The following is a 26,811-nucleotide window of genomic DNA, read 5'->3' as shown; positions in this document are numbered from 1 at the left end:
GGAAGGTTCAGCGGTTTCAGGATAACGTAAACCCAGCATCCAGCAGGATTTTCCTTTGCCCCTCGCCACAAAGCATCCAACCGGCAACCTGGGTGGTGGGTTTCCCATGTGTGTGACATCAAATTCACTTGCGAGGATATTCTGTAGCATATAATTAGAATTTTTGCTTCTAATTTGAAGAAGCAGCTTTTCATATTTTTATATAAACCACTGAAATCAACCACATGAAAAAAATATCACCCAGGACAGTGACAACTGATATTAAACAGCTATTCCCACATGTCCCAATACCACAAGCCTCGTACACCCGCTCAGCTCTCCCCGCTGTAAGAAATCCAAATTACTCCAGCGCATAAAATGAACCATATGAATTAATCACTGGCTTTTCTGTCCTCACTCCACAGTGTTATTAATTCAGGCTGAAAACGCGTGTGCCCCAGAACAAAGAGTTATCCAGCAAGGGAGCGTGGAGCTCATTAAGCATTCAGCAATGTAAAGCCAACCTGGAAATGCAAAATAACAGGTACCACTCGGGGAGTTCCCATATCAATGGTTATCAGTACCCCAGCAGAGCCAGGGAAAACATCCTGCAACTGCTTTAATGCTGAAATTGCAAGTGAATGGAAACACCTCTAAAATAGCCGCTCAAAGACTGCGTTCTTTTTATCGATAGAAATAACGATCCAGTCTTTGATGCAAACTTTCAATCATTAATGGAAAACTTGTCAGTAAAGCTGGGGGCTGCAACTCCGTAACTGGAAACATGTGTGAAGGTAGTCTGAACACCAGCACAGCTTACCCCAGTGATTTATCATACACCTGAGCCCGCGGCGTGCCCACACCAATAAAGCCCTGGGTGGAAGGGAGAAAAAAAATGTTTTATTTAAAAATCATTTGAAACACAGGAAGGGAACTGAAAGCAATTCTAAAGCATCTGCGTTATTTGTGAAAATAATTACTCTATAAAATAACCAATTTTTAAATGGTACCATGTAAACTTTTATACAAAAAATTAATCTTCTCTCTAATAAACGTAGTATTGCTCAGTTGGTCTAGAAAGGCACTTCAAAGGGATCAACAGCTTTTCAGCGTGACACAATGTCCCACTCCAAATGACTACATGGAGGATAAGCACAGATATCAAAAGATAAAACATTTATAAAGTATCTAGAAATGTGGAAATGAGAGAACTGAGCACAGCAAGCCTCTGGACCGAAAGGAGTGAAAAAGTGCTTCGTTTCAAAAGAAGAGCCCAGATCCTCTTCCAAGCTGATGCATCTGCAGTTTTTTAGCAATTACCTGCAATTTCTGGAGATGCTTGTTGGTCTGTGGAGTTATTTCCATGACATGGGTTCCCCAGAGGTGACTCCACAAAGCAGCACGTCCAACTCAAGCAGGAAAAGAAGCTGCTGGCAACCCAGGATTTAGAAGTGAAGTAAAACACTTTAGGAAGATATTCATGTACAGGATAATTTTCCAAAGAGAAAGTGCTGACCCTCATAGAGTGGCATGTGTCAGGAGTTTTTAAATTTAATTTTACTTTAAACTCACGACAGAGAAGTTCAAAATGCTGTTGGTAACCATAAGCTAGAGTTAAAAGCTATTCAATGAAAATGTACACCGATTTATTCTGGACATAAATCCAAAAGGTAAGATTGTGCAACATCAGTACTTCATATTTAATAATAACAAACAGATGGGAAAATATTATAATAAATTATTTTAACTGTCCAAGCTGTGTGCCAGAAAGTCTTGGCCAAATTCCCCTGCTTAACTATCTATGTACCATTTCCACTGCGCAGATCTCTGAGCTCTCCATATTCTTGTAGATTTAAATATATACATCAAGCAACTTAACTTTTAAAATAAATAAACAAATGCAATCACTGTCTGAGCTACCCTGTAGGGCTGGCACAACACTGCAAAACGTGAGCAAGGCTTTGCCACGACACGCTGTGCTGTATCACGACACGGAAGGAGCTGCAGCACTGATCACGAGACCCAGCAGCCCACGAGAAGCCCCCAGGGATGGGGATTTCTTTGCTCCGAGCTCTGGTTTGCTCCTGCATCTGGCACTAAGTTTTAAAGCCCAAACGCCACTTCAGATCGAACCTCACCCACTCTGCAGCAAGGACACAGGCAAGAGAGCTCTTGGCACTGAAACCCTTCCAACTCCCTTCCCAAGGGCTCGACAACCAACGCAGCTGTAAATCCTGGAGCCTTTTAGGACAAAGATCTCTGCGCCGTGCCCGCGGATCCGCACGAGTGTGGAAATCGGCGTGGAGCGATGCCTCCCCGGGCCAGCGCCTGCCCCGGGCAGAGCCGGGCGACGTCGGGGCCCTGCAGCCACTCCTGGCTTGGTTGCCAGCATTTTGGGCTGCTCAGCGCTGGCATCACCCAGACAAATGGGCCCAGGGCTCCACGTTAAGCTCCTGCTGAAGCCTGGGCATGCAGGCACACACGCTTCCATGTAAACATCAACTCCTGTATCTGGATTTTCTGTGGCTCAAATTTAAAGCGTTGAATCGAAAGCACTGAATCTGCACTTTAAAGTGTTCTCCTCCTCTCCCTGGCCATGAGCTATCAGGCACGTCTGTTTTAAAAGCTGAATAAACCAGAAGAGGTCATATCAAGAAGCCTCATAAATGAGAACGGAATGTATTTATCGGTTAAGTACAGAGGACAAAAAGTGGCATTTTAAAGCTTAGCAAAGGGTAGAATCGATGGGAAGAGCTCCAGCTCTGCGTTATCCCCTTGTACACCTCCCTGCCATCCCCTTCCCCAGCCCTCCGGTAATTTTTCAGTGTCTCCAAGCAGAGCGGAGCTCTGCGCTGTGCTTTCCTCCGGGTGAGACATCCAGCTCAGCTGGGCAGATCCAACTGCACTGAACCTATTCCAGATTGACACCCGGAATTTGGCTCTTGTGTTTACCAAACTGCATTTAAGGAAAAAAATATAAAACAAAAAACCTCCCGGCAGCGTTTGCCCCCCGTGACAAGTGGCGATGACGAACGGCTGTCCCGCAGCCCGTCACTCCCACCGCTGACAGCCGTCCTCCTGCAGCTGCGAGGCCGAGCAGAGACATCACACGGGGGGAACTGAGCTCTGCCATGCGCTCCAGCTCTCTACTCAAAAATAACAACATTACCTCAGCAATCTGAAACAAGGGACACGAGCGATTTCCCCATCGGTTTCTACCCTCCATCCTTCACCTTTCCCATTGCTCCTTTCCCCCAGAGGAGCCTTCCTGACGTCTCCTTCCCACCCTGCACCCAGACTGCACATTGCTTACGTATTGCATAGCTTGTTTACTCCCCCCTCACTCTTTTTTTTGGGGGGGATCATCTCTCTGCTCTCTCCCACACAAAAGCACCACCCTATTTTTGGAGAACTGGATGACTTTTCCCCTCGGCACCGCCACGCAGCTCCCAGCAGATCACCACTGCATGCAAGTGCAGCTGTCCTGCGCTAGCCCCAAACACCTCCTTTGCAGAGGGGAAGTCTGTACCCACGGAAGGCAGGCTGGGTGGTGACAGCCGACCGAGCTGGAGCTGCAGGACCCAGTCCTGCCTTTGTTTCCCACCCGTCCCTGGACGCCATCCCCGCGTGGGCCGCGGCAGGCAGGTCGGAGCCCAGCCTGCCCACGCAGCGAGGCGGCCAGCCCTGAGCCAGCTCCAGGGAGGTTGAGCAATCCTTGTGGAGAGGCTCAGTCTGCTCGGCTCAAACCACAGCCTGCCGCTCGGGATGCCTCGTCCTTCCTACTCGCAGGAGCAAAGCGCTCCATCCCGCAGGTCTTCCAGCCGAGCTCGGGGTTACATTTCTGAATCACACACAACCCAGAACAGCTCAGACAAACATGAAACAGAACAGAACATTACCCCGTATCTCCTCCCTGATAAAAGTTCATAACAAATGGTAAATCAAGAAGTAACCTCAAACCTCCACACCTCAGCTACCTGCTCCACTGAAACCCTAAGCTGTTTAGTCCAGTTTTAATGGTGGTGTAATCACCTAATAGCCTGAAAGTATAGGATAGAAATCAAAATCCCACTACTAAAACAGTGTTATTTTAGGCACTGTGCCTTAACCGAGTAGCAACCTCTCACTCTTATGTAGCAGCTCTACACAAAGGTCTGAAGCACCCCGGGGAAAGTCTTATCCCCAGCTGACGTCAAGGGAAACAGGACACGGAAGATGCGGTTAATGCGCACCAGGCAAGTGGGACCATGGCCCCAGGCTCATCTCCCTCCCCACAGCAGGTACCCCTGGGGACAGACCACCTCCTGCAGGCATTGAGCCTTCTGCTCAGTGAGGACAGGAGCCACTTTTATTCCTTCCGAGATGATGCAGCACAGCATCAGGCACCTTCCTCTTCCCCTCCGGGCCAGCACCCTCTCCAGGTTTCCCACCTGCAGCATTCCTGCCATTCACAGGATTTTCTAGAGGGATTATGACTGTGATGGATAATTTTGGTACGCATGCAGGCGCCCACACACACAAAATAATATGAAAATACAAGAGAGTTGCAATAAAAGCACCAACTGTTCTGAATCAAGGCACGAGAGCCAAGGTACAGCAGAGATTTCAGCGCTGGAAATTGCAGGGTGGAATTTACTTTGAAATCCTGACACTTATCTCTTTTGACTAACATAAAATATGTACCTTGGCTCCCGCTCACTTCCTATATAGGACTGGGAGAAGAGGATGGCTTAACACTGCGGTTTCACCCAGTTTAGAAACGGAAAAGAAACCCATGAGAAAATTATTTCGCTAGACTGAAAATAAATAAATGAATCAAATTTTTTAAGAGTTTAAGGGAACATGGTGCACGCAATGAGGAGGCGGTCGGAGTATTTGGCTAGGTAGCATTCTCCTTAACTCAAAAAGGGTAACATGAAACTGTAACACTCAAGTGCTAGGATAGTATTTAAGAAAATAAGGGCATCCCGCTCAGCAGCGTGCTGAAGCGCACGGGGCTCCGTAGGAAGCAGATGCATCAGCTTCGACTTCTGTGCAAAGATGCCACGAATCCTATAAAAACACACAAGATATTTCAACTCCCAGTTGCCGCAGTAAATTCCTTACAGTCAAACAAGGTGCTTTGAGGACAGTAAGAAAACCAGCAGCTCCAAGGCCCGAGCTCCCTGTGTGGTATCTGAGACACCACTCGACACAGCACAGTGCACACTTTTCTCGGCCAGACCTTTTTTTGCTTCAAATTTTGCACATTCGCTCTTGGAATGGTTTTATCTGAAATCTGAAGTTCAGATGATGCTCAAGAACGCAGTCAAATCCCACCAAGTTTACAAAGATACAGGTTTTAAATGATGCTAAGCCATTAATCATTTTCTGCACACAAATCAGTCCGTTTGTTCACATTTAAATCCAGGGAGAGGCAAGGAAATGCAATATTTCTGGTTGTTAATAACCTACAGAGTTGATCTTAAGTCAGCTTTGAGGTGCTGCACAGTTCCACTGTTTCACACGCACAAACACACTAATGCAAGCACTTTTTAAGTACAACCAGTGCCTACGTTTCTATACACTAAATCTCTCTAACTACGACACACTTTTTTCCTAATTTAAAGACGACAAGACAAAAAGAATTTCAACAATTTCAAAAATGCTGACTTCATTTTTCTGATCCAGAAATCTGTTCAAACCAGTGCATTCCCAGGAATAATCTCCACTTCAAGGACACGACATTTTTGGACAAAGGAACTTTAAGAAGAAATCCATGGACGGCTCCATTCATGCGGTCACTCACTTTTGCATCAATTTCTGCAAAGACAGTGAAGAGTGACAGCTTGTTCCCTGCTCCGGGGAGATCAAGGAGTCCAGCACTCAGAGGAAGATCAAACTTGACCTCTGGCTCCCACTCCATTACCCAGCACCAGCACTTCTACCAGTCTTTATACGTGAACACAGAAAATGCAATAAACTTCAAAATACAGAGTTGTGAAGAAACACACAGGCTTCAAAAAGGGCCTCTGCCAGCACAAATACATTAACCTCCTTAGCCCTCAGTAGCATCAAACAGTCAAATAAATACCCTTAAAAAGAGGACTTAAAAGAAGAAAACCCCCACCCACACATACCACTCCTCCTCCTCCCAGCAAGAAAAAGTAGACAATAAGAATAGAGGAGAGCACACCAGGACACGTGTCCTGAAACCAGCCCTTTGGTTTATTGGTCAAGTCACTGGATTAGTACTATTTTTTTAATGCATGGCCAAAAAAAATTAATACCATGTATGAATGGGCAGGAATACTGAAGTGTTCTTCCTCCTTCCATTTCCCTTATGATGCTATTTTTGCTCCTCCACGTCGGTGTTTGAGCAGTTGGGATTTTGCACGGAGATGTTGAGGGTACAGTGCAGTTCTGCTGCTGCTGATTCTCCAAAGAGCTTTCAAAATCCTATCACTGATTAAAAAAGACAAAAGATCTACACCATTTAACCTGTCCCAAACCACAGTTCATTTCTGCTCATCAAACATTCCTGATGGACAAAATCTGTGGACTTCCACTCAAACTTCCACACTCCAGATCAAACCCAGAATAAAGGAAGGATGAAGAATATCCCCATAGAGTTGGATTCCTTAAAAAGGGCCCATATTCTCACCGACCTCCCTCAGAGCTCCACACACAACTTCCTTTTGCTGCCCAGAGATGCCAAGTCCCAAGACCTCAATCCTTTAATTGGGAATTCCACCACATACCTTGGGAACACCCAACAAGACCCGCCATCCCCAAGAACGGTGCTCCAAAACTTTACATTCAGAGCTGTAATCATCCTCTATAAATCACTGCCATAAAACTTTCAGGTCAGAAAAAGGGCATTTGAATGGTTAACAAGACATAGATAAATCAGATGCACGTTAGAAATGACAGTGTGATTAATGGAAAATAAAAAAAGCCAGCAGTTCCTTGCATGCCCTTCAGTTTATTATTATTATTCAGGGGTTATTCTGCACATCAAGGTTTATTTAACTTCAGAAAAATAAAAATAAAACTTGTTCTCCCATGCCAGGCTTGAACTTTTGATCGAAGCATGCCTTGAAGACAACTCTGCCCACCTCTCATCCTCCTGCCATCAAAAGCCTGGCAATATCACAATGAATTTAAAGAGCGCCTTGCTGAGAAGTGTCAGCCTGTTGAAGCCAAGACTGCCACGGAGCTAATCCATTGTTTTCACTGGATTCTCCCCAACTTGTCTTTCTCACTAAAAAATCAGAACAAACTTTACTATCTCTCACACTTTTGAGGTGTGTTATGCTTTCATGTTGGCCTTCTGGCTTGCAAGACATACTCACGAGAACCGACTGCTTCCTACACGTTAAAACCAAGTGGCTGGACTACCCCTGGGCTGTGCTGACTCTCGGCATTTCTGACAACTGGCAAATATTGCTGGGACAACAAGAGTGCCATTATTCCTGCTCACAGCAGCACGCTCAAGATCCTTCAAACACGGCAGCACAGAGGTGAGTGCTACGGCCAAAAAGAAGGTACCGTTACCAGCAGTAACCCATAAATGAGGTGAGGAGATAAAATAAAGCTGATGTCCTCTGCAATTGCCCAAGCACTTCACAAAATCCCGTTTCCAACAGCTGTCTGAGTCTTGTTTTTAAAAATAGAGCAAAATGAAAAAAATAATCACATAGTACAATATTTACAGAAACAATTTTGTGGCTATTGTATGAGGTTAGCCTCGCTGAAAGACTTTGCTCCAGTTTTGCAGAGGGAAAAACTCAGGTTTTTGTGCAATTAAATAGGAACAACCAAAAGAGGGAGAAGCAACAACTCCCAACTGTCAGTACAGCTGCTGCAACCTCTTGTGAACCCACAACCTGAGCAAGGTCAGAGCGGTCACATCTGCCTGGTTACCTTTCAGAAACCTGTCTGTGCTGTAGGACACGGGAGTAACTCTGCAGGTGGCACCCTCACCCTCACCCCATCTCCCCGTCCCTGCTCACCGCCGAACGGGTCCCAGTCCCGGCACAGCCGAGCAGGTGGAGCCCAGCTCCTCTGAATGATGCACACAAACCCCAGGATCTCCACGCTGAGGTCGTTAAAATTCCCACAGGCTTTTCTGAAGGACTGGGGGAATTAATCACCCTCTCCTGGCCACACTCCAACGGGGTAATTACATTTGACCTCCTTAAACCCCCCCGAACAAGCGGACATTGTGTTCAGGTTACCCTGTCTCACACTGTGCACCATCCCTGGGCGTTATCAGACAGTGCTAAACCTCAGCCCGAAGCGGTGGGCAGCATCTTCCTCGCCTATAGTGAGTTTGGAACAAGCTTTTAGGACCCTTCAGCAAAAGAAATGCCTTTTTTTTTTTTTTTAATATATATTTTTTTTTTAATTATTTTTTTTATTTTTTTTTTTTAACACAAACAAGTAGCAATCAGTCCAAGCTGGGATGTTTGGATGTAAGACAAATCCTCCCCAAAAATTTGAGCATGATCAGAGCCAGTGCCTTTGTTCAGATACACCTCTCTATGAAAAGCCTACTATAAAGATTTTTTTGTTGTTTTTTTAAATAAGTAAGCTGGCACTTTTATTAACCCTCATCTTGTTTTTTGATTTTGCACAGGAAGCCACAACTGGGAACACTGCACAAAGTCCCAAGTTTAACGGAAAGGCTTAACACAAATCCATGGTAAGCTCAGGATAGCTGATAACGGAGATGTTAATGTAAGATAAGGAGAACAAGCGCTGGCTTTATAACGTACACAAGTGATCGTGGTGCCAGCACCAAACTGCTCAGGTATAGCTGTGAATAGGTGCACTCTTACATACTTAGAGCAAAGTTAATCAAACTGCATTTTCTTTCTCCTAGTACAAAGATGCCTGGGTTTAAAATAAATACCCACACATACAAATTTTCTCTCATTAGAATCATGTTAAAAGGATAAAAATCTAAGCAGACTTTAATATCATTGCAGTAAGCACATTAAATTCGTTCCTTATAAAGGAGGAAAAAGCACCCAGAAGGGGAAAACGCATTTCAGGAGAAAACACAGAGGTTACGAAGCTTTGAATACAATACCCTTGCTATTTGCACACAGATTTGCAAAACCAGAAGCTATGATTATAATTGCAAATTACTACACCTGCTCCAGCCAAACTGGGCATCGCAGCTCGGTCTGCGTGATAGCACCCGAGCGCTCGCGTGCGAGCCCAACGCCGGCCGAACAACGGGGCTGTCTGTCGCCACTGCTGGCCAAGACAGAGGCTTCTGCATCCTCCTGCAGGCTGTGCCCGGCTTTGAAGCACACACTGAACAAAATCCCCTGTAATCCACTGCATCCCAAGACCCGTACGTGACATCTATGCCACCAAACCCTCGAGACCTCTTTTTTTTTTTTTGCTGTTATATCTTTAATTCCTGCAGCTTTCTCCCCACAATGCAGGTGTTCAGGCAGATGAGACACATCTCATCATCAGCAAGGGTCATTAGCCATTGGAAGGGGCTGCCCAGGGAGGTGGTGGAGTCACCATCTCTGGAGGGGTTTAAGAAAAGACTGGCCATGGCACTTAGTGCCATGGTCTAGTTGCCATGGTGGTGTCAGGGCAATGGTTGGACTCGATGAGCCCAGAGGGCTCTTCCAACCTGATTGATTCTGTGATCATCATCACTAATGAAAACACACACACGCTCGTTTTGCATTCCCACCCTACCTTTAATGCTGAGGTTTCCAAAGGATGCAGCAACTCACCTACCTCGCAGAGCACTAACAGCACTCGTGTCACGCGTGGGCACCCCGCCACGCTGCTGTACATCCACGACTGCTCACTGTCACGCGTTTATAAAGGCTTTTGGCTTTTAAGTCATTATATGCCAGTGAAAGCAAATCCATAACGCAGGGAGAACATCCTTGACCTAGTCCAAAGTCAAGGCACTAACTGTCCATTGACACTTTGAGGAATAATTTGAACTGAAACAGCAAATCCGCCCCTAACCGACGCCACGTGCTGTGCAGCACCATTTCTGCTCCACCACGAGCTGAAAGCTTAGTTTAAGCACTGCAGACTGAAGTAAGAGATAAGTCCCTTGGCCACACCAACTACAGATGCTTGCCTTCTAACTGTGATCAATGTTCTTCCAGACTACGGAAGACAAGGATCCAATTTCTTTGCTTTAAAACTGACATTGGAGGAAAATTCATTTAACTTAACTTTGGCAATGCATTAAGGCAAGAGCCGTAATCAGAGCTCCACTCTTGCTAGTCACCCAGTCCAACTCGCCTTCTTCTGAGGAAAATCTTTGCCTGCAAAAAGCATTTCTGTTTGTTTCCTTTTTATTAAGGCTAGGACAAAAGTCAGTCACAAGAGCTGTAGAGAAACAATTTGCTTAGGGAAAGGGTTTCCTAGTTTCTGCAAGGCCAGCGTTCCCATTCCACCCACTTACATTCCTGTATTAAGAGAAAATAAAATCACATCCGCAGGCCGGTCATCGGTTACGCAGGTCGACATCCAGGCAACGTGGCAAACGGCTGAAGGAAAATTCCTTCAAACAAGATCTTGCCATGCAAGAAGTTATGCACTCATTCCAGCACCACCATTTACATCAGTTCTTGTTAAGAAGTATTTTATCCCTTAAAATCATTTGCATAATTGCCGCAATCAAAGGCACTACTTTACAGTAATAACTTTAATGGCAGATTTTTCCTTAAACATTCTTTTTAAAAGGTACCTCCCAAGGTTGGTGCATCCATATGCCAGTAAAAATAAAGACCGGAGGTGACACTTGGGAAACACACGGTGCAGTGAAGGGCCAGTTGCTTTTTGTTTTGTGCTTTGTTTATGGAAAAATCACTTTATGATGCTCAAAATGCATCCGAGAACCTAACCTTTGTCACTTAAGCAGCAGGCTAGTTGGTACACTGGCAACTCCCTGGGTTTTTTTCTATTTTTTTTCTATTGATTTTGATATTTACTATCCATAGTCATCTTATGGGGGAACCTGGCTTCTTTGCAGGCTAAGAGAAATTCTTTGCAGGCTAAAAGGTCATTAGCCATTGGAAGGGACTGCCCAGGGAGGTGGTGGAGTCACCATCTCTGGAGGGGTTTAAGAAAAGACTGGACATGGCACTTAGTGCCCTGGTCTAGTTGCCATGGTGGTGTCAGGGCAATGGTTTGACTCGATGAGCCCAGAGGGCTCTTCCAACCTCATTGATTCTGATTCTGTAAAAGAAGGTCTTGTAAGTGAGAGTCCATGTCTCACTCTTCAACTTGCCTTCCTTGACTACAGGTTAGCAATGAAAAACAAAGCCTGACAAGCGCATTCAATACATACAGCAGCGACTCCCTGCGTGATGCATCATTACTTTGGGGATGAACCATTAACACATGGACAGTCATTTCGGCAGCCAGACAAAGAAAACCACCAGCAAAGCATTAAATACAGCTTACAAGTGGTGTGTTATTTCATGCCTTCAGTTCAGTAGTTGCAGACATCTACAAATAGGCAAGCTACTGTGCCAAAAATACATACATATAAAAAAAGTACTGGAAGTCCCTTCTCCAAAAAACCTTGTGGTTTCAGAAGGAGACATCGCAGGAAGCCTGGACAAGCAGCCAGGCGAAGGGATGGGGAGGGAATACGGACAAAGTTGATAGCTGCTCAGCACTTTTGGGCATTGGACTCGCTACAGCAATTTTCTTACCAAGTAGGAGCTCTGGCCTGTTTTTCTCAGCTGCATGAAGACACGAGCACAAGAACTCAAAGATAACGGCTACAGGGCTCCAGTGGCATTGTAAAGTTTGTTTTTAAGATGGGTAAGAACCACTGGCCCAGTCTGGAATATAAAACACGGACTTAGAGCAAACAAGCTAAGATCCAACAAGAAGTTAGCAGCAGAAGCCAGCTGGGATTTCCACCCTCCAGCTCCTGCACGTTATCCTGAGGTCTGTGTCCTCCAGATTACAGCTTCATTTCAAACCCGGGGTGTCTGCTCCACCAACGCAGCTGCATCACCAACTGATGCTGGGATGCTCCTCACAGGAAGCCGAACCAGGGCCCCAGGAGCATCCTGGCTTTGCCCAAGTGGGCTCCACACCCCGTCTGCGGGGCAGCTCCTTCCCTGGGCGGCATCAGCAGAGGACTTGGGGGGAACACTTGTGCTTAATTGAGGTTCTCAAATGAGTCAGGCCTAAACGAAGGCATGTTGCCCTTTAACGCAGTTCTAATTACATTAAACCAAAATGCTTTCGTGAACATAGAGAAAGGCTGGGGAGAGAATCAGACAAGCTATAAATTAAAGCAGAGGATATGAATACCATGCAAGCTGCAGTGTTAGGGTTAACGTGGGTCTGGAAACAGTTTAGTGAAAACCTGGTGTGGCTAGGGGCCAGCTCCGAGTTTAGTTGCTTTGGGCTAATCGTTTCCTTCAGGCAGGCTACTCTAGCACACTAATAGGTTTTAATAAAAACTTCCAATTGGGCCAGTAAACCCCTCATTAAGCTGTTTTTAAAGCATGAATTTAAGAGCGGCGAGGGTAAAAGGTCACAAGGAGTATTTAATTCACAACGGCTGGCAAAAGGTGCTGTTGTGATTGAAAACACCAGAGTTCAAGTGTCCAGGGCCACATAAACATCCGACTCTGTCACTAGACCTGGTTAAGTGACAGCTTGAAAAATAGATTTAATAAGACAGAGAGAAAAGTTTCCCACTCTTACACGAGAAATAGGAACAGCAGATCACAATATTAGCCAGGAACAGGAACAGTCGGTAAGCAGCCCCGTCCCTCCCATCTCGGCGTGGGGGGAGGATGAATAAACAGCAGCCTACGGCCATCTGGGTGTTCAACCCCGCAGCGATTCCCAGGGGCTCGCTGGGACACTCGCACTGCAGCTCCCCGGTCTCCTGCTGGGAACAGAACAAAGTTCTTCAGGAATAACACAGACCAACCCGTCCTCCACGTCCTGCTGCCAGTGTCTCTCCCACATGCTGTCTGTACAGCGAGCTATCGGAGTAACAAGTGTCACCGGGTGCTGCCATGATACTTATGTGCTGCCACGCGAAAAAGCAAACCTCTGCCAGCGAATTCTCTTACACTTGGGAACCTCACACCCACCACGCAGACGGGTCTGCAGGAACGGGTTAGCTCTGGGCAGAGCTCAGCCCAGACACATCCCCATCTCAGTACACTTTTAAACTAAGCTTTGGACCTGCACTAGTGAAGTTTGACCTCAGTCATTTCAACTTACTCTCATTTTCCTCCCCGACCGCACCGCTGCTCACTAGTATAGTGCAACTAATACGAAAACTTCGCCCCTTCCTTGGAAACATGTACTGACAAAGGAGAAACATCTCTATCTTGTACAGCAAAAGCCAGAGCCCCAGCTGTGCACTCTAACATTTCATTTTATGTCAATGCACATCTAAAATTCAAGATCCCTGAAGACCTTTTAAAAGAAAATCCTCCTCGGAACAATTTGCATTGAAGTAAAGAGTGAGGATTTAACAAGTAATGGAGAATTACGTACACTCGGCTCTCAACTTTTTATTCTACTTCTAATCAAAACACACGTCACCTTAAATTCTGAGATGACACATGCAATACAAAATTTGAGGGCAGGCATAGGTACAAACTAGATCATTTGCTTATTCCATGTTTACAGATAATGGAAAAAAGCTAGAAGTTGAATTCAACGTTCAGTGATTGTCTTCTCTCTGTAACAAAATTAACAAGAAAGTTTCCTGTAAGAGGAAAAATAAAAAAAAATCTTACTTTTAAAATATGCTTCTAATTCTAGCCGTGCAGTTGGCCTGCAAAGAGTGCAGAAGCAAAGCTCTCTGGAACGATCCCCAAGGAAACATTTACTTTGGCTCCAAATAGGACACTTTTGTGCATCAAGAGTCAAATAAGATCAGCTGCTTCTCAATCCTTTCTGTTTAATGATCCCATTGATAGCCAAAAGGCAAACAGACACATGTCTGTCTTTTCTGCATGTTCCTTGCTGGGAATCCAGATTGCTGCTCCGAGATGTGGCCGACAGCTATGGAGGCAACAACGTGGAGTCAGGATCTCTGGACGGTTGCAGCATTTTCCCACCCCACACCTGGATTTTTACTCTACAGAGAGACATGGCTGTCCATTACAACTCACACGATCTTTGCAGCCTTTCTGCAGCTCTGCTTAGCTCTCCAACTGCTGTCTCATTCGACCAGTATCTCAGGACATACATCGGGCTGTCAAGCTGTCTTCTGAATATTTAACACAATAATAAGGCAGAACAGAAGAAAGAGGACAAGAAAACCTGTAAGAGAGCAGCATCTTTTCCAAGGCCTCTGTTAGAATAGAGATAATAAATCACTATATTGAATCAGGTTTCCACCAAAAAAAAAAAAGTCCTTGGAGGTATCTCAGACGCATCATGAGGAACTACTGCTCCAGGAGAGCGTACCCTTGCTCAGAAAGCAGGAAAGCTGTCAACACCACAAAACTGCTGAAGCAGCTTTGGTCTCATTCTAAGCCGGGAGAAAAGATGTCCTTAATTTTAAACGAGGATAAAATAACAAGTTGACCTTGCTGGTTCTTTCTAGTCCCAGCACCACGGCTGCAACCTTCAGAGAGGGAGACCTGCCATTTCTGGAGCTGAGCCAGGATCAGGGGTGCTGAGTGAGGCCAGCCAGCTCGTGGTGGGATGTGCACATCACCAAGGCACCTAGAAAGGTGCTCAAACAGAGAGGGCCACGGAGGAAAGCCCTTGGAACAGCAAAGCTCAAGGAGGAGATTTAGGCTGAGGATGAAGTTGCCACCAAAGCTCAGCTCTCCAGGAGCAGCCTGGCTGCTGGCCCTGAAGGTGCTCCACGGAGGACAGGCAGCACCTCCATCCATCCATCCATCCATCCCCGAGCCTCCCGGCAGCCTCAGCTCAGCTAGGAAGGACCAAAGCCATCCAGCGCGCTGCACTGCCCAAAACCAGGACACAGCCTCAAGCTTCGCCAGGGGAGGTTCAGGTTGGACATTAGGAAGCATTTCTTCTCAGCAAGGGTCATTAGCCATTGGAAGGGGCTGCCCAGGGAGGTGGTGGAGTCACCATCTCTGGAGGGGTTTAAGAAAAGCCTGGACATGGCACTTAGTGCCCTGGTCTAGTTGCCATGGTGGTGTCAGGGCAATGGTTGGACTCGATGAGCCCAGAGGGCTCTGCCAACCTGGTTGATTCTGTGAGAAGGGGCCATCCAGCCGGGCGCTCCCATCTGCTGGTGGGGAACCTCGCACGCCTGAGCTGCCCCTGCCCACGGGGAGGAACCTGATGTAAAACCACCACACGCTCACCGAAACACGCCACGCTACATCTAAAGCCAAATTTATACTCAAATGACAATAAATAAAGCTGAGAAGTTATTACAGCTCGGCTAATTTCAGAACAGCGCTAACCCCAGGCTGACGCCCGCTCCAGGATCTGCATCGTGGAGCACCTCTTCACCTCTCAAAGACAAATAGTCCAACGCGGCCGGTGCTTTGCACTGTGAAAGCTCTTGCACGGCTGTTTCACAGTTCATTCCCTGAAGTGAGGCGTGTTTTTAATAACTGTTACCTGACAGGAGTAAGAGCAAAGAGCAAAACCTGTGGCAATACCAGTTGATCCCATTTGGCCTAACAGCTTGTTGTTATTTCCAGGCTCTGGAGTTCTTTAAAATTCATAGGGACAGCCTGCAGTTTTGATAGAGGCTACCAAAATCCATCCTAAGATGGATCAAAAAAAGCACACTTCCTGGAGGGGAATAGGAAACAGTCAGCATTTACAAAGATCTCTCCAGGAATTTTTTTTTTTGTTTTTTAAGATCTTGCTTTGAAGTAGATGCTACCAAAGAATAAGGCTTCCAGAGCTCAGCAATATTTAATGTACTTCCCCAGCAATGGATGACAATGTTGTTGTTTCAGCTATATTATAACAAAAATATTGTGGTTTTCCTGTATTCTAACAAAAGTAACTCAAGATTTACATTTCATTCATCTTATTCAGAAGTAGCCCTTAAGCCAAAAACAAGGAAGGGAGAGACCCTACTGCGTACAAAGGCCTTCAGTAATCCTCATAGGGTGGCTATCCACTTGGGACATAAAGAAAGGCCAAATTAAGATAAAACACCGCTTGCAAAAAGCAGTTTTTCTACCATCAGTGAGAGTGGAAAGCATGCACAGAAGATGAGTAACTGGAGTTAAAACTAAGATGGGTGTCCTCACTCACCCAACAAAAGGCTGGACTCATATTGTAAAGTCCAGCTGGTTGAAATCTCCACGTCCAAGGTGAAAGTATTATCTAAACCACAGAGGAGTGAAAACAATTCTCCATCCTCAGCTGCTTCTCCACTTGGTGAAGCACCATCTCAATGATCCAGTAGAACAGTTCGTTCGCTTACAACTGATTAAAATGATCAATTAGTAAACGGACGATCAATTAGTAAAGGAGACGGACATAATTCCCTGAAGGAGAAGGGGGAGGCATGCTCGGTCGTTTCTTTTGCAAGCCTCCATAACACACAGACACAAGTGGACCTGAACTATTCTTGTGCCTTATATTAGAATAACCAAATCTCTATTTGTGACTGGCTAGCGACAACTTGGGAATACGAATCCCCTTTTCATCCACACAACGATGAAGCATCCTTCTCCACCCGCCCAACCAACACCATGAGCACCAAGCTAAAAGGATGAGAAGACACAGCCAAATAGGCCGGTTTAAGACATTATGGCAATACTTCCCAGAAAACAAGAAGAACAATAGCAGTTTCCCTAATATTTCCACAGAGAGAAACAGGTTTTGCACCGGGATTTCCAACTTTCTGTTTAGGCTCCAGCTGTGGGTTGGAGCACTTAATGCTGAAAAAACCCCACAACCTGTGCAAAGCACAAATCAACCTTCTCGATCTCCAAGGCAGTAATATCTACACCCCACACCAGTGGGAGAGCAGGTGGTACGAGTAAGAGGTTCTTGACACTCATACAAATCACCAGTGGAAAAGGAACATGTTCCCTCCCAGGGGATGTCCTTCAGACCTTGCTTCGCTTGGTTGCCTCAGGCTTATTTAACCGTTCGTCTTTAATGTCACCCTCCAAATGATGGTGGTGGTACTTAGACAACCTTTCCACCAAGCCTCCTTCAATCTCAATTTACAGAATTTACAACAGTTTTCCTTTCATTAAGGGCATACAGGCAGAAAGAAACTCAGTGAAAGGCAGAGAATAGAGACAATCGTAATTTAAACATTTGAGAGAGAGAAAGAGAAAGCAAGCTAAAGTAATGTAAAAGCTACATACCCACAAATGCACCAATAAATTATAACTGCAGATTTTTTCCTCATTTTTATTCACTTACCAAAGGAATACCTGCAAAACAAAATGAAGAAAAATCAAAAAAATTAAAATCTCAGTTGATCAACTGTAGGAACCTATGTCTCATATTAGTTTTATTTCAAACTTCACACATTTTGAGTTGCAAACCACATCTGGCAAGGAGTATAAACCATGGAAGATTCAACTCAAAGGCACTAAGTGGTAAATTGCTGCTACCTGGAAATGCAAGAAAAGCAAATTCCCTGTTAAAAACACAAAGTTTTATGCATGCTGCTGCTCTGATGAAGCCCACACTGCTGAAAAGCAAGAAGTTACTTCTTGCTGGTGAACTATTCATTGGGTTTTTTGCCCTTCTGAACCCAGAAAGTCTAGCACCGTGCCATCTGCTAGGTGAGTGCTGTGCACTAGATGCTCACCCATCCTCAGTGTCTCAGGAACAGCGACACACACTTACTGTATCATTTTTATGTGGATTTTCACCGTGCTCTGGTGCATCATTTAACTTGCTTTTTCAACTGGTCTTCTCATCGAAACTACAATTAGCCTTAGCTACAACGTAGTGATTTTCTGCAAGACTACCAGTTCAAACTGAAAGTAAAACCCAAAGGTTAACAAGTTTTAAGATGCTGTTCTTCAACAGACAGCTTGTGTTTACTCCCATTACGGCTTCAATCCCACACCAGGGCTTTCTTAGTTGTACCTGCAGCATATTGCATTATGCTAACCAAAAAGAAAAAAACAAACCAGAAGCCCAAAACAAAATAATACCCCGGGCTTTTAAAGATTTTCAGAAAGACTTGCTTTTACTGAAAATGTCCTCAATAGGTGTGCAAATTTTATACACATATAATTCAAATAGTTCTAAAATCCATCAGTCTAAATATTTTACTACATATTTAACAACAATTTCATACAAGGCTACTGACGTATAGAGAGCGATAACTTTAAAACTCACAATAAGTTTTAACTTTCTTAATAAAAGTGGCTCTTTATAAAGATATTTGTCATTAAGGCCAGCCTAACTTTGCTATTCTCCACCACAGTTGTGGTGCAGTTTAACATAAACTTGTACGAATTATTCTTATTTCTTGGCAGAAGTTAAGAACCCCCTGAGGCTCATTTAAAACACACACAGAGACACACACAAAATGAGGAATTAATAAAATATTGTATTCTTCTGAACCACATTAAGTTTTCTGACGTGTGTCTGTTGCTGATTACATCAATCTAGGCTCCATAACTTGTCATGTGATGACAAGCAAACACTTGTGAATTTATTTCTCTGAAGAAGCCTGCGATACAAATGCCAGGGAAACCAAACCAAATGGCCCACTCCAAAAACATAAAAGCAGCAGGGCTTCTTACAGAGATTTTTTTTTTTTTTTTAATAGGTACAAACATGCAGGTACCCAATTCCCACAGACTTCAAGTTGTAGCTTGGAACCTAATTACCACTCTTCAAGGTCCTCTTCCTTGCTTATACAGAGTAAACCTAAGTGTTTATTAAAAAAATGGATTTTTTTTCCTACTGACTGTCTTGGCATTTGAAACATCACAGACAGACAGTGACAAGTGAAAACATGGATTTGATTTTGTGAGTTTGGGGTTTTTTTGGCAAATTTCAACAGAGTAACTTTTGATCTGCACATTGTCAAAACTAGAAATTTTGCAAATTCAAAGTATGTTCCATTTGGATTTCCTAAATCAAATTAAGGAGATGTCTGGTTGGAGAAACAGTGTTATTAGCCATGACTTGTCATTAGAGGCAAGCTTCATGTCACACTTAGAAAGACTCTATCAGCTGGGAACCATAAACATCATCAAATATTTGGGTTAAATTGTTTTCAGCACATTGTCATGCTGATTAATTCTAGCTCAAGTATATTCCTGGAAAGCAAAAATTAATAGCAAAACATCATTTAAACTACATTAAACTACATCACTCCTGATGAAAATACTTCCCACCGTCAGTGTCCGTGGTGGAGGCAGCGTGGAGCTGAGATGGGTTCGAAAACACCTCTCTGTAAGAGCTTCCCATGTCTCCAAACCACGCGTGGGCATCACCGTGCTAACAAACAGGGAGCTCCCAACCCAGCCCAGCAGAAAACACCACCTTTTCTGTACAACATCTTTTTTTCCTGCATGCAAAGCATGTGGGATGATGGTTTCTGTTTGCTCAAGGAGGAAAAGCAGATCAGCCGGACTTGCCCAACAAATTTACATTCCTTCTCTGCTCACCTATCCCATAGCTACGCAGATTGTTTAATGCAAGAGTTGCCTGGGACAGGGACTCTTCCTATAAGTCTGTAAAACATAACTCAATTCTAAATAGAGTCTATTAAGAAATAGTATTAGAACATAGACAGGAACTCTCATCTTTACATCTATTGATGCTTACTAGGAAAATACATCTGTATTTATAATCCAAAAAAAGAAAAAAAACAGTCCTACCCATTCACATCCCAGCAGTGCCCAACACAAGATCCTTCCCACTAAACTGACTTCCACAGGCAGGATGATTCCCTGCTGCATCCCTGATCTGCAGCTCATGGTAACAGCTTCTCTCACTGTTCTCCATGGAGAACATCCTCTATGGAAAGTGAACCCAGATGTCATCTTTCATCTCCATGACGAATCTCTCTTATTCTCTGGGCTGTATAACTTGGGATGGGGAAAAAAGGTATTTGGGTAGCACAGACACATTGTTTACTCTCCATCAGGATACGGCTCCAAAATCTGCTGTAATGAGGTTTCCACAGCAGCACCGCTCCACAATGGAAACCAGGTAGAAGCTACACGGGGAGGTATCTCTTCCCTGTGAAGGATAGAAATGTGACTACCGTGGTCTACCCTCTGGTACCCAGCCAGGGAGAGGAGGAAGCAGGTGACCATCTCCCCAGGAGACAGCAGCAGCCTCAGACCACAGCAAGCGATCAAATGGACACGCAACTGGCAGAGTGAAGAGCTTCCTTCCAAAACTTCAGTAAGAGGGACAGCTGGATGAGCTGCCTGCCATAAATCCAGGCACTGCATTAGTGGAGAAAAAAAAAAAAAAAGGGCTAAGCCATGGAAGTATAGAAAATGTGGAGAGTCCACCTGCGCCCAGACAGGACTGACTCTGCGAGAATCACCTCTGACAGACGCCTGTCTAAGCAGCGATGGAGACTCCACCTCCCCCTCCAGTTATCCAGCCCAGTGCTCCTCCATACGTACACGTAGAAAGCTTTTCCTTATGTCTAACCTGTATCTTCCTTTCCACCATGTAAACCAACAGCTTCTGGCCCTATCCACATGGAGACAGCGAACACAGAACAGCTAATTTCCATCCTCTCTGCTCCTTTCAGGCACTTGAAGGTCTTTGTCTCCTTTCCCAGTTTTCCTTTCTCTCAACTAATCAAACTCAGCTCCTTCAGCTTTTCACCACAACAGGCCACTTTCTTCTCCACCGCCAAGGCTGGTGCCTCCTCTCTGCCCGGCGTGGGGCCGAAGCCACTTCCAGCTCAATGTGACAACCAGACACGAGATGCTGGCTGACACCTCCCCAGCTCCGAGAAGGGGAAAGCCTCATCCACCGCTGTCATGCACACGACGCTCCTAAAAGTTACTGGTTTACGTGCCTGAAAGCTTGTTTGGTGAACCACAGCATACCAACCAAATCAACGCTGTAAACACTTCAGGACAGAAAAACATCTTCCCAACTTATATATACGTACAGTATCTGGCACCTGGGGATCCCCTTCCTCAGCACTCTGCCTCAAAACAAAGACACCAGTTGGCAAACATCACTTGCAAGAGACCGAGAGTCCATCAAAATGAGATGACAGAATTAAGTCTGGTGCACCATTAATTTCAGAACATCATTAACTTAAAAGTGTGGGGGTAAGAAACATTTTTGACAGCTGGTTTCAGCTGCTGCCAAGCCTTTAGTATTGCACAGCGGTGGCGGGGGGAGGAAATAAGCTAGAATGGCAGTAAATGAAACCACTCGCCTGGTTTCTGGATTCACTTTATTGTGGTCACAGATCTCTAAAAAGTGGGATTCTGCGCTCTGTAATTACAACATCCACATTTACATGGAAGGAACAGGGATAACATTAAAAAAAGAGTGCTTAAGGATGAGGTTTGGTCCTGGGTTTGCTGGGAAAGGTGCCTGAGCAGAGCTGGAGCCAGCAGACGAGGGACGGGACGGCTGCCCCGCGGGAGCCACGCCGGTGCTCACACCCGCGCCCACCCTGCACGGCCACGACGCGGTCAGGCACCGTTGCACGGCTCACCCCGCGGCACTGGGGAGATGGCAAGACATGGAAGCACCACTTTATTTTCCTCTTGCAAAGCAGAGAACCAGGCTTGGTTAAGAGACCAAATGTGAATTACCCAGCTAAGCCCCGGCACTCACCAACTGTTCTCTCCGTGCTCATTTCCAAGGGTAAAAACTATTACAAGCCCTGACTCACGCAACTGCAGAATTTGCCAAACTCAAGTGAAGTCTGCTTTGGTTAAAACCTTCCAGTGCCAAAACCAGATGCTGAAATGGCAGCCTCGGGAACCCTGCTCTGAGCTGCTCCTTAAGCTGGACGGTGAGTCCAATGCAGGAAAGGTGCGAACGGGAGTCTTCTCCCAGGCAACCAGCGATAGGACAAGAGGACACAGCCTCAAGCTTTGCCAGGGGAGGTTCAGGTTGGACATTAGGAAGCATTTCTTCTCAGAAAGGGTCATTAGACATTGGAAGGGGCTGCCCAGGGAGCTGGTGGAGTCACCATCTCTGGAGGGGTTTAAGAAAAGACTGGACATGGCACTTAGTGCCCTGGTCTAGTTGACATGGTGGTGTCAGGGCAATGGCTGGACTCGATGATCCCAGAGGGCTCTTCCAACCTGATTGACTCTGTGATTCTGGGAGCCGGCAGCAGGAAGGTGACCACAGCAGCACGGCAGCTCCTCCGCCTGCTTCACCCCGCCGGAGCCACAACAGGCTGCCCAACCTGCCGAAACCGCTGCACTTCCCTAGGCAGAAATAAACTTGAAAAGGACGTGCACAGCAAGTGAAAACAGACACTGATGGAAAATAAAGGGGTCAGCGTTGGCGTTCAAGCCCTAGAACGAGAGGTCAGTCCCACTGCAGCGTTGTGGTGCATGTGTGTGCACGGGGAAGCAGCACGAGGGCTCAATCCTGCTTTTCCAGGACCAGCAGCAGAAAGGTTCTGTATTTCTGCTGCCAGCACGCCGGCAGGTAAAATCCCAGGAAAACTGCATTTCAGTAATTCCGTTCCTTGATTAAAAAAGAACCATTTAATTGTATTAATTAATCTCTTTCCAAAGGTTGGCCCCCCACTGCCAACCATTCTGCAGACTGAGTGCAGTTCCCCGTTACATGAAGAAGTCTGCAGCGAGGCTCTGGGTTTCAGTGAGAGCACGGGCATTTCCCCTGCACCGAGTTCACAAAGAGTTATTTTAGTGCAAGTTTCCACCTACTTTCTACCCCAGCCCCTTGCCCCAGGAGAGCCTGCCTGTTTTCACAGTCGCTTGCCTGCCCTTCTCCAGCACAGAGCTGCTGTTTACCCAGACAGACCTGGAACACTTCTCCACTAACACGGCTCAGCCCTGCAAACAACTCTGGTTGTGCAGCAACCCCAGCCCAGCGCTGAGCCAGCACCACTGGTAGCAAACACTGTTCTCGAGAATAAATTTCGGGATTAAGACCCTTAGGGAAGTTAGTAAACACAGATCCCACCACGGCTTGGACCCTTCCCTAAGCCCTGATTGCTTTTCGGCTGTACCAATCACTGTATTAACATTCTTTCCACCCACAGCTGTTTGAGAAGTTAAATGAGTTAAACAACATGAACGTGTGCTGGACCAGACTGGGTGCGTGAAGCTATTTGGCAAGTTAGTTTAAAAAAAAAAAATCATGAAAAAAACATTATTCATTCTTTTCCTAAATCTTTCAGCTGTGGAATCAATACCCAAGTCTACATACTGGATACAGCTGGCAATTAGATGTGCCAGATAATAAACAATTAAAAAATATTTGTCTCCGTCTCTGGCAAAGCCCTGTGGTCCATCAGACACTAACCGCATAATCTTCTGATAATGTCTTTGCTCTCGTTTTCTCATCGGCCGCGATTTGCAGAAGCGATTGGAAGCCAGAGACAGTTTGTGCAAAGGAAACGGCGGGGTGTTACTAACTGCCCGTGGAGCACACACAGCTCCCTGCGTGACGGCTTTACCCCCTGGCCCACTCCAGCTGCTGCTGGTGTTTTAACATGGCCTTCTCCTGAAATGAAGTTGGGGCAGGGGAAGCAGGAAGGAGGTGAAAGAATATTGCTAGTGCCTTGTGCTGACATTTGCTGTGCTATCAGAGCATTACACTCTGCGATGTTAAGTCATGTTGTCAGGCTTTCTGCAAAGCGAAGCAGCAGACACGCACCGCTGCTTTTCTACGTTTTCTTAATACCAGATACGGGTAACAGCCCTGACATTTAGACAGAAGCTATTCCTGGGATTAATATGATAAAAGGTTATGAACCAGAACTCAGAAGGTAATTCCACTGAGCACATTTAAGAGATGGAGCATGTGTTGGGGCAGAAGGAGCTGGTTGGCGATGGGATGCTCAGGGGAGTAGCATACCCGCTGTGGTATCATCAAGATAGATGTTGAGGTGTTGGAGCGAGTCCAGAGGAGGGCGACCAAGCTGGTGAAGGGTCTGGAGGGTCTGACCTCCGAGGAACGGCTGAGGGAGCTGGGGGTGTTTAGCCTGGAGAAGAGGAGGCTCAGAGGTGACCTTAGTGCAGTCTACAACTACCTGAAGGGAGGTTGTAGCGCAGTGGGAGTCGGCCTCTTCTCCCAGGCAACCAGCGCTAGGACAAGAGGACACAGCCTCAAGCTTGGTCAGGGGAGGTTCAGGTTGGACATTAGGAAGCATTTCTTCTCAGCAAGGGTCATTAGCCATTGGAAGGGGCTGCCCAGGGAGGTGGTGGAGTCACCATCTCTGGAGGGGTTTAAGAAAAGACTGGACATGGCTCTTAGTGCCCTGGTCTAGTTGCCATGGTGGTGTCAGGGCAATGGTTGGACTCGATGATCCCAGAGGGCTCTTCCAACCTCATTGATTCTGTGATTCTGTGGTACGGACAGAACACTACAGCCCGTGCACACACCTGAAGGAGACTCTCGGCACAACACTGTTTTCTACTGTACACAAAGACACGATCACTTCTACATACAGTGAGCTAATTTTTATAGACCTCTGACTATCTTACAGCACATTTCAATAAAAAGAATCCTCCAAAGGTGCTATTATTAAGTGAAGCAAAGCCAGTAATTACAGCAAGTCAAAACAACATGTGCAACCAATCAATGTAAAATATTTAAATTCCTCTTTAGTTTCCCTCTTTTTAAACCTATTTAAGTTCCCACAAGCATTCCCATTATTCAGATGACACTAATGTTAGAAGCACCACTTGCTATAACATCAACAGCCTCAGCAATAACGCCGCCATCTCCATGCTGCAGCTGCTCCAGAAACCCCAGCACACCATTTTACCAAAGCCTCTTCCACTGTTTTTCATATCGTGTTTTAATGGCAAGTTAAGACTTGCCACAGGTCAGTTCTTCTCCAGGAATATATTCACAGAAGCAGGCAACGACCAGACCCGGTGCAGCCCAAGACCCCACGGAAGCATCCCCTGACAGCACTTAACGCTCTTGGCAGCTCTACCAACAGCTCATGCAGATCTTCCCAAGTTTATGACATAGCTTGACCTGGCTTCTTCATCAGGTTCATCCCCACCTGCCTTTTCAGTCCACTCCACTCTCAGAATAACGCACCGTTTTGGAGTAGATGTGGGCAGGAGCAGACTCAAACCTCCTCAGACATCCTATGGCAACTGCGTTCCTTGCTCCTACTTGCCCCTTTAAAAAGGCCAAGCTACACTAACGGCACACAACACGCTGCCACCTGCATTTGGCAACTGCCTCAACCAAGATAAGTAACCTCTCATGCCAGAGCACACGTTTACAGGTCTTGGGGACCAAGGCAGGCCAGCCATGCATCACCCTCCTCCTTCCCAGCCATGCTGGATACCAGGCGAGGAGAGGGCAGGGGCTGGCCCCTCTCAAGGGCTGCTGCTACACCAAACGCCAGCCTGGGGCAGGGAGGGGAAGCCTTACACATGCTGGGGAGGGAAATGCTAAATGACTCATTTCTGACATCAGCCGTGATTAAATTTTAATCTCTCAAACAAAAATATGGTTCTCATTAGCCTCATTAGTTCCCAGTTGTACTGCAAGGCAACAGTGTCACATGGTATTAATTTTTGTTTTCATTAATATGTCATATCAACTGCTCACAGCATTCTTTGAAACCGATCCGCTCCCTCTCTTCTGTGCGAATAGGAAGTGCCAAAAAGCAGCTTCCTCGACAGGAAGGATGACCCCCTGAGATCTTTCAGCTTTTGGTTTACGTTTCTAGAGATAATCTTTTCTTTCTGGGGAAAGAGGGAGGGGAGTTTGGAGTGAAGGGATGCGAGACTGCGATCCGCAATAACAAAGAAATTCCTGAGGTTTATTGCCAAGGCCAGGGCCTGATAAAGGAATAAGATATTCTAAGTTTTTCTGTTGTTGTTGTCATTGGGATATTTTGGAGAGCTAGAAAAATAAAGCCAGGTTGCAAAAAGGGTTCTTTGCAAGAAGTGAGTTATTTGCAAAGCCCCTAGCAAACTTCAAATGACTCCAATTTAGCATACTCATCAAGGTGATATTTGTTAATGGGATTCATCTCAAATACTAGATACTTTTTTTTTTTAATACACAAAATTGTACACTGGATTCAGGCACAACATCAATTTTTGCTTGCACTTCAAACTTTAATATCTGGAAAGCTGGTATCAATTAAGTCTTACAGTCCCTCAGTACAAGCCTGTATTACTTCCAGACAAGCCGATAAAGCAGGATACAGACTGATGGAAAGACCTTGCCAAGGTCCCACAATTAAGTACAGCCCGACACATCCATTCCTGCTTGTACAGTGAGGTCTTGGAGAACTTCCCAAGTGAACCAAGTGTCCTGATGAAACCCAGGACACGCAAGTTCCTGTTCCCCACCTGCATGGCTCCTGATCTTTCAGTGTTTGCTTGCTCGGGGGCAGTCAAAAGTCTTATCAAATTACCCATGCTACTTAATAAAACGTGCATTGGCTCTAATGCACCCGTATAGATACGTTCATTCACCCTTGATCTGGCTTTGGTCTGCTGGAAGCTCAAAGGGTGATTCTTCCCTCTGTATTTTGCATGTCAGACTCATTTTATGACTAGAAGAGTCCTAGTATCTCCATAAGTGCTGTGCCCTCATCATAAGAGGGTCACAAACTAGTACACTTAAAAACAGGAGTGATGTTTTGCCAAATCCAGCACACAATTCACACGCCGGCTGTTTTACAAGCTGGAATAAGAGACTCAGAAGAGATCTGTCCATAACCTTTACTGGATAGGATGACACTAGACAAAA

The 26,811-nt window shown here is 45.7% G+C and overlaps 1 protein-coding gene across 2 annotated transcripts in view; it reads right to left on the bottom strand.

Annotated features, from left to right (window-relative positions):
• LMF1 (lipase maturation factor 1) overlaps window positions 1-26,811 on the bottom strand; it is a 202,057-nt gene that overhangs the window by 158,172 nt on the left and 17,074 nt on the right. Inside the window, exon 3 of one of the 2 annotated variants that reach the window (XM_068422813.1) lies at window positions 17,335-17,345. The exons of the other annotated variant lie outside the window; for it this stretch is intronic. Within the exon in view, the coding sequence (XP_068278914.1) occupies window positions 17,335-17,345 (11 nt within the window). The remainder of the gene's footprint in view (window positions 1-17,334; window positions 17,346-26,811) is intronic. 2 annotated transcript variants of the gene reach the window in all.

The sequence above is a fragment of the Nyctibius grandis genome, chromosome Z, assembly GCF_013368605.1.
Source record: "Nyctibius grandis isolate bNycGra1 chromosome Z, bNycGra1.pri, whole genome shotgun sequence".
In the NCBI taxonomy this organism is placed as follows: domain Eukaryota; kingdom Metazoa; phylum Chordata; class Aves; order Nyctibiiformes; family Nyctibiidae; genus Nyctibius; species Nyctibius grandis.
Note: the sequence above shows the minus strand (reverse complement) of the source record. Positions and strands in the feature narration are given on the sequence as shown.